Source organism: Cannabis sativa, chromosome 6 (genome assembly GCF_029168945.1).
Source record: "Cannabis sativa cultivar Pink pepper isolate KNU-18-1 chromosome 6, ASM2916894v1, whole genome shotgun sequence".
NCBI classification, from domain to species: Eukaryota; Viridiplantae; Streptophyta; class Magnoliopsida; order Rosales; family Cannabaceae; genus Cannabis; species Cannabis sativa.
In genome coordinates this window covers 59927839-59935166 of record NC_083606.1, presented here as the reverse complement: position 1 = coordinate 59935166, position 7328 = coordinate 59927839, and the positions used below count along the sequence as shown (strand labels likewise).

Below are 7328 nucleotides of genomic sequence, written 5' to 3'. Positions count from 1 at the left end.
TAAGTTTAATATTGAAATCATGTTCTAGAACTAAAAATTCAATTAATAAAACAAATCAATCAAATTACTAATCGAATTAGATTTTGAGACTTAAATAAATTGGATTAAGTTATTCTGTTATTTTAAAATTTTATTAATATTTGTATTGGATCATATTAGTACATAAAAGTTGAATTAATTGAATTAGTACATTAAGCAAAAAAAATGAATTAGAAGAATTTAAAAAAATTACAAGACCGCGCGGCTTAGTTCTCTAGTTGAATAATAAAACAAATCAAGATCTTCTCTTAAAAGAGAATTAATGCATTTTTCACTTTGATTACAATAGCTTTTGTAAGAACAAAAGTACTGTTTTAGGCATATAACGTATGCATAACCACAGTTATAATTTACACAAACAACTATCAAACATGTTCTCTCAATTATTCACTCAAGTCATTTCTACATTTACATCACTAAGAGCTAACTTTAATAACAGATACATAACAATTAAATCATGTCACAACCTACTCAATTATACACAACCTCACTTTACAAAATCATATAGATTGATTTCAGAAAAAAGAAACAGCTAATCCATTACCACAACTTGCAACAGCCTCATAACTCTGGTTTCTTGCTCACCATTTATTCAGAGTTGTTCTTGAGAAAATAAAATGCCACGCCTGCATAAAAAAAATTAACCTTCTATATAGAATATTGGAATCAAATTTGATGATGTATTGATAAAATTAACTTATTAACACCATTACATTAAACGGTTGACGAAAGAAGATCATTTACATCAAAACTAAATGGTCAAACAGAACTTAGTCACTTAAGCATCCAAAGGTTTCTTACTTGTTAATTGTGGAAGTCCCAGCTTCATTTCAATGATTTGAAGAGTTGCTGCCTTCTTCTCTTGGACGCTTTAGGCTAGCTGATTCGATATGTTTATGGGGGACATGGGCTATCTTTGGCCAATCTTCACCATTTTCTGGTTTACACCTTTGCTGAAGTTGAGGACAATCATGAATGGATAAGTGCTGGAGAGCAGTGAGGAGTTGCATACCTTCTGGTAAAAATGTAATGCTATGGCAGTCTGAAATCGCTAAGGATCTCAAGGAAACAAGTTTTTCAATCCAGTTTGGCAAAACTTTTAACATGGGACATCGCCTAATTTCCAAACTTCGCAACATCATCAAATTCTGTACTTCGTCTGATAAGAACAATAGCTGCTGGCAATACATGATGCTTAAGCTTTGAAGGGTAGACAGGTGCTTAACAGTTTCAGGTAATTCAACAATACATGGACAATACATAATAGTTAGTATTTCAAGAGATGTCATATGTTGGAATCCCATTGACAAGTCCTTTAGATTGTGGCAATTCTCAATCGACAAAGAGCGAAGGTTACTTAAGCCTCTATCCTCACCACCTGGCAAAGACATTAGACTATGACAATCACCAATCTCCAATGACTCTACAGAATTGAGGTACTGCAAACTTGCTGGCAAGGACTTGAGCTCTCCACACCAACGAATCACCAATGACTTCAAATTAGAAAGATTTACCAAGTCTTCGGGCAAAATCGAAAGCTGAGGACAAGATTTTATTTCCAAGCTTCTAAGCAAAGGATTTCTTATAGGAAATGGTCCTGAGAAACAGTACAAGTCTTTGACTCCTTCAATTACAAGTGTTTCAAGTGATGTTAGATTCTGAAAAGAAACAAATATACTCGCATGACAGTCCTGCACATCCAAATGACTCAATGATGAAAAGCTTGGCATTTCAACTAGCTTTGGACATTTATTAAGAATTAATTTCCTCAACATAGGAAAAGATCCTACACCAGAATATGGACTAATCCAGTGTTTCAAATTAGGAAAATCATTAAGTACTAACTCTTTGAGTTGAGGGAATGATATCTCATTTCTACCTCCATATGAGAAACTAGAGTAGAACTCATCACCAATTATGGTCACTCCATGCATTTGTTGGAATGAAAGTCTAGTAAGAGACTGAAGATGGCCACAGGTAGGAAGATGTGTGCTTTCTCTACAGTTGATCAAGTGGATAGAATTCAAATAAGGAGAATTCCATGTTGGAAACTCTAATCCTGGATATCCTTTGATAAGGAGACTTTTAAGAGCATTAGGTAGCATGATTTTTTCCAGCACTCTTCTTGGTTTAGAAAGATCTTGTACATCATTTTCTGAAGACGATCCTGATGGCTCAGTTTGTTGTCTTAGCTGGAACTTTCTTAAAATAAGATCGCCTTTTGGAGTTATGTTTGTGCAACTATCATCGCTCCCCCAGAATAGTCCTAATGACTCAATTCTAATATTGGTATTCAGTCTAAAAAATTTAGATTTAATGTTCTCCATGTATGTAATTTTTAAACTACCTTGAAGCTCAAGCCATCTTAAAAGGAGTGTGTCAAGATGACTGCCTACAACAAACAATGGCAATGTTTTAAGCTGAATGTTCGGACTTAAACCACAGTATGTTGAGCCATTTTTCACCATGCAACTCAGTTTTTCGCATCCATTGTTGTTGAGATGTCTGAGGCTTTTCATTTTTGTCAAGTCAGACAATGCTAAAAGATTATAGCAATTAAAGAGATTAAGAGTTTGTAAACCAGGTATATCTTCTAACTCATCAGGTAACTCTTTTATATGGGTGTGAGATAAATCAAGGTATGTCAAATGCCACAAGGAACCAGTTGGAGCCTTGAAACTCTCGAGATTGGATCCACTCACACTCAGCACAGACAAACATGAAAAACAAGAAAACAGTTTATGAAGTGGCACTTCCAAATTACCTTCACAATACAGTAAGAGTGTTCGCAAACGATTACTTGCATGATACAACTCTTCTGGAATTTGGGATGAATTAAAATTGCAGAACACAGATGAATGACGAATTCGTTTAAAAGTAGTTGGAGTCTCAAAACCGTTGCCTATGATAGCGTATTCAGAACCAATAACAGATTGCAACAGATCATAAATGATATCATGTATCTTGTATCTGTTATCTTCATCAAAACTTGTCTTCTGGAAAAAAGACATCCACTCCAGATCAGTGAAGTAGTTATTTCCAACATCCTCTGGGACTTTTAACTTGGACTGAATTAAGCCTTCTGCCATCCATAAAAGGATCAACCTCTCTTTCTCAAACTCATAATTTCTAGGAAAGATTGAGCAAAGAGCAAAACATCGTTTTAGGTGCAAAGGCAAGTGATAGTAACTTAACTTTAAAGCCGGAAGAATCCCAAGTTTGCATTCATCCAAGTTCCAAAGTTCACTATCTCGTACAAACTCCCAATCTCTCATGTTTCTTTTGAACCGCATAACACTTCCCAAAGTTTTCACTGCTAAGGCCACTCCACTACACTTTCTCACAATTTCTTGTCCAACAGCAAATAGATCTTGGTTTTCCAAATCTCTACCTACTTCAAAAGCGTGGTGCTTAAACAATGACCAACAAGCATCCTCAGCTAATTCTCCCAAATAATATGGCCTTTTCAAAAAGTGTGCCACAACAAGTGCCTCAACAACTTTTCTGCTTCGCGTTGTAACTAAAATCATGCTTCCATCAATACCAATCCCAAACAACAATTGTCTTAGCATATCCCAATCTTCTTGATTTTCTGTCCAAACACTATCTAACACAATCAAAAATCTTTTCTTGTATAACAGTTTCTTTACTTTCTTGTGTGCTTCATCCATAGAGTTGAGCTCCCACTTAGCCTCAGAAATAGACTCAATGATAGTGATCAATATATGCTTGACATCAAAGTTATGAGAAACAAAAATCCATACCTTTTCATGGAAATATTGTTGTATCCTTTGATCATTATAAGCTAACTGAGCAAGGGTCGTCTTTCCTAATCCTCCCATGCCTATTATTGGAATGCAGGACACTGTTCCTCCTCCTTGTAATGCACCAGAAGAGAGTAAAAGATGGACAATTTTCTCTTGATCTTCATATCGTCCATAAACTTCAGATTCAATAACGAAAGAGCTTGTTTCCCTTCTATCCCATTCTCTGTTGACTGTAATATTCTCCCTCAAATTCAAGCAAAACCCCTCACCCGCAGCCTTCTCCAACGCGACAAGCATGTTGTTAACCTCGTCGGCATATTTTTGGTTTACAAGGGATTGAGCAGCAGAGAGTTGAAGAAGAAGAGCTTCAGCATCATAGGCAGTATCTTTAAGCTTTGACAGCCAAACTCTGACACTTGTGTTGGTGGCTTGTTTCTCCTCTGCATCTTCAAGAAGAGCTTGAACCATTGGTAAAGTGGTCTGCAACTTTTGGATGTTGTCATTAAGATTCAAATGACTCCCAAACTTATCAACCATAGGAGCAGTTAACTTATCGATTATCATCTCTAAAACTGGGGACAGAATAAGATCCAACATATTTTTCTTTAGCAATAGAACTACGAAGTTTACACAAATGGATCAAAAGGGCTCATGAAAAGAATAAGAACTATCATTTATTGTGAGATTTAGACAAAATTGGTTGCACATTTATTTCTATAATATCTACAAATTGACAAAATGAACCATTCTCGCAGGAAACATTGACTTATTTCTTCTTCTAACCAATGAAGTCACCGTTAAATGCATGACTACTTTGAAAACATCACTGACATAGGACATTCCGTGGACGACTTGAAACCGAAGATATTAATATATATCTTTATATATTAAAAGTGCCTATCTAACGGCAATTCTTGTTTTAACGATTCTTGGTTTAACGATTTTTTTTTATTTAGGCTTACACGATTAATTTAACAGACTTTTAACGTTAAACGTTAACAAATAAATAAACCCAATAATTAAACCAAAAAATTAAACAATCTTTTTCAAAATTAAAAAAAAAATATCTTACCCACATATCTCTCTAACAAACAATTTTTGAAATTTTTTTATTCATTCAAATATTCACTTTAAAATATAGAATAACTTCATTTTCTTCATAGACTTAAATATACATGATATATAAATATAATTATATAATATGCACATTCAAATGTTCCGAAACTATACACCAAATATAACAAGTTATAATTAAGGATTCAGAGACAAATTATTATTTATTATATTATTTTTTTTTTGACACATACATATTATTTATTATATTTCTTTTAGAACAAATAAAATATATTACCAAAATGGTAATCGTGCCAATAATTAAAATGGTATTTAGGCTAATGCATGCTAAGGCAAGCAAATAAAATGCAACACAACAAAAGATCTTATTTAATTAGCAAAAAAAAAAAAAGAAAAGGCGCTAAGGCAAGCAAACGAAGACGATAATAATAAGATAAGATTTGCTAGACAATAGAACTAATTAATGACGAAGACATTTCCACATATAATTATATATATACTTACATGCCCTTGAATAGAACATATGGTTTGTAAAGTTGCACCAAACGCGTTACCAAATTGAATTTTCGCATACTCGTAACATACAAATCTCGAAAATACGACGGAAAGGCTTTGCTCAACAATTGCAGTATCTATATATATATATACATATATTAATCAAAAGAAATTAAATTAAAACAATGAAATATATAGATAATTGATGACATATATAATATATTAATGGAACTCTACAAACCTGTAGAGGTATAAGGTAGCATAAAAGCATGTAGATTCTGAAAATAGCCATATTAGAAACTGAATATCTTTTGAACACAAATGGATACAAATTACACGGCTTCATTCAAATGTTATTATATACTATGTAAAATATATTATGTAAAAATGGATACAAATTATTTATTAGATTGTTGTGAACTAATTTATTGAACACAACTTATCTCAATGTGATTTGTAGGTGAACCATACTCTCACTACACTTCATCATGTCAACGAAATTGATGTAGTATAACACTTCGAACAACATTTGAAAGAGAATTAAGCTTCCTTACACAAGGAGAGTAAATATTAATATCATACCTTATATTAAATATTCATAATATAAATATACTAATATATTACTTTAAAAATTTTGATGATACGACTAAGTAGTGCGTGCATTGCACGCACCTTCTACCTAGTATATATATATATATACATATATATAATAATTGATTCAAAAGTATTGGAGGTCACACATGAATTGTAAAAGTATTGAGTTATATATAAGAACATCTCATTACCAATTAGTTTTAAGATGGAACTCCATGATTCTCAACATGGTAGCAGGAACATATCCCTAGCGGGCTTTCGATCCACACCCATCTATATGGTTAGCCAGCCACACGATCCAGATAGTGCAAAAACGCTTGAGATTCGAACAAAAATAAGCAAGAAAATTACATTGTAGCCAGCCATACATAGCCATACATAAAAACATGGGCTACTCTACTCATTGTCAATTAATTTTGAGATAGAACTTCATGATTCTCAACAAAACAAAAAGATACTTGAATATGAATTAATCAAATTGTAAATTAGCAATAAGTAAACGAAGATTAAAAGTGTGTATACTGTATAGGATAATATTGAATTGAGCCAGGCATAAAACACCGTTGGATGACTGAAATAAAACAATATGGCAAACACACAAATTCTCCAACAAATAAATACTAATACCACAACAAGATTCAAGCTGATAAATTAGACCCATTGTGCTCTAAGAAAAAAGCTCAACTAATCCCAAGAAAAAGGCCAGTCTTTTTTTATTTTGAAAAAAAAAAACATATAATAGGAGAGCTGGTCCAACTCTCTTGTCTGGTAATAGTAATGAGAGCTGTTTATATAGTGAATTGAATTTGAGTAAATCATACATAAATAGTTCACAAAGGCTGGCTAGATTTTATTTTCTTTGTTGGTTTTGGCTGTTATTACTAATTTGGTCACTATCCAATATCCATTTGGAAAAAGTTTTATTATGAATGGATTGTTTATAAGTTGTGGAAAGATAAAACAACATTGCCATGTGATGAAAGATGATATTATGATTAAAAGGAAAAGAAAAAGAAAAATAGACTGGGGTGAGAGAGGCTCGAACTCTCGACCTCAGGATCACTCTAAGCTATGAGACCTACGCGCTAGCCAACTGCGCCACCACCCCATGTTGATAATCTGCAACTTTTTCCTTTGTTCAATATTGTTAGTTCAGTTTCTATACCTTTTCCTTAATGTGGATTCGATTTAAATTACAAATTTTATATAATAAACGGTCTGTTATAAAACTCAAATAGGTATGAAAAATAATATTGTAGGAGTTCTTTCATCTCTTTTCTATTTTCAATATACTTTCATATTAAATGTAGTGTTTTTTTTTTTTTTTTTCTGTTACAGCTAAAAAAGTCAATAACATTA

General features: G+C 32.8%; 1 protein-coding gene, 1 long non-coding RNA gene and 1 other non-coding gene across 3 annotated transcripts; all 3 read right to left on the bottom strand.

Moving 5' to 3' along the window:
- Positions 1 to 282: 282 nt before the first annotated feature.
- LOC115724555 (putative disease resistance protein RGA1) lies at positions 283 to 4595 on the bottom strand. The gene is made up of 2 exons (XM_030653860.2): positions 841 to 4595; positions 283 to 665 (listed from the first exon to the last, which is right to left on the bottom strand). Exon 1 carries the CDS (start codon positions 4401 to 4403, stop codon positions 870 to 872), a length of 3534 nt encoding a protein of 1177 aa, XP_030509720.1. The 5' UTR covers positions 4404 to 4595; the 3' UTR covers positions 283 to 665; positions 841 to 869.
- Positions 4596 to 5116: 521 nt separating this feature from the next.
- On the bottom strand, positions 5117 to 5710 carry LOC133039495 (uncharacterized). Its single transcript, XR_009688641.1, has 2 exons — positions 5617 to 5710; positions 5117 to 5512 (listed from the first exon to the last, which is right to left on the bottom strand). It is a non-coding gene; the product is annotated as an uncharacterized LOC133039495 (long non-coding RNA).
- A 1283-nt stretch (positions 5711 to 6993) lies between these two features.
- Positions 6994 to 7077, bottom strand: TRNAM-CAU (transfer RNA methionine (anticodon CAU)). The gene is given in 2 exon segments: positions 6994 to 7029; positions 7040 to 7077. It is a non-coding gene; the product is annotated as a tRNA-Met (tRNA).
- Between the last annotated feature and the right edge of the window lie 251 nt (positions 7078 to 7328).

Coding starts and splice junctions, on each gene's coding strand:
- LOC115724555 (XM_030653860.2), bottom strand. CDS start 4,403: ATGTTGGATCTTATTCTGTCCCCAGTTTTAGAGATGATAATCGATAAG.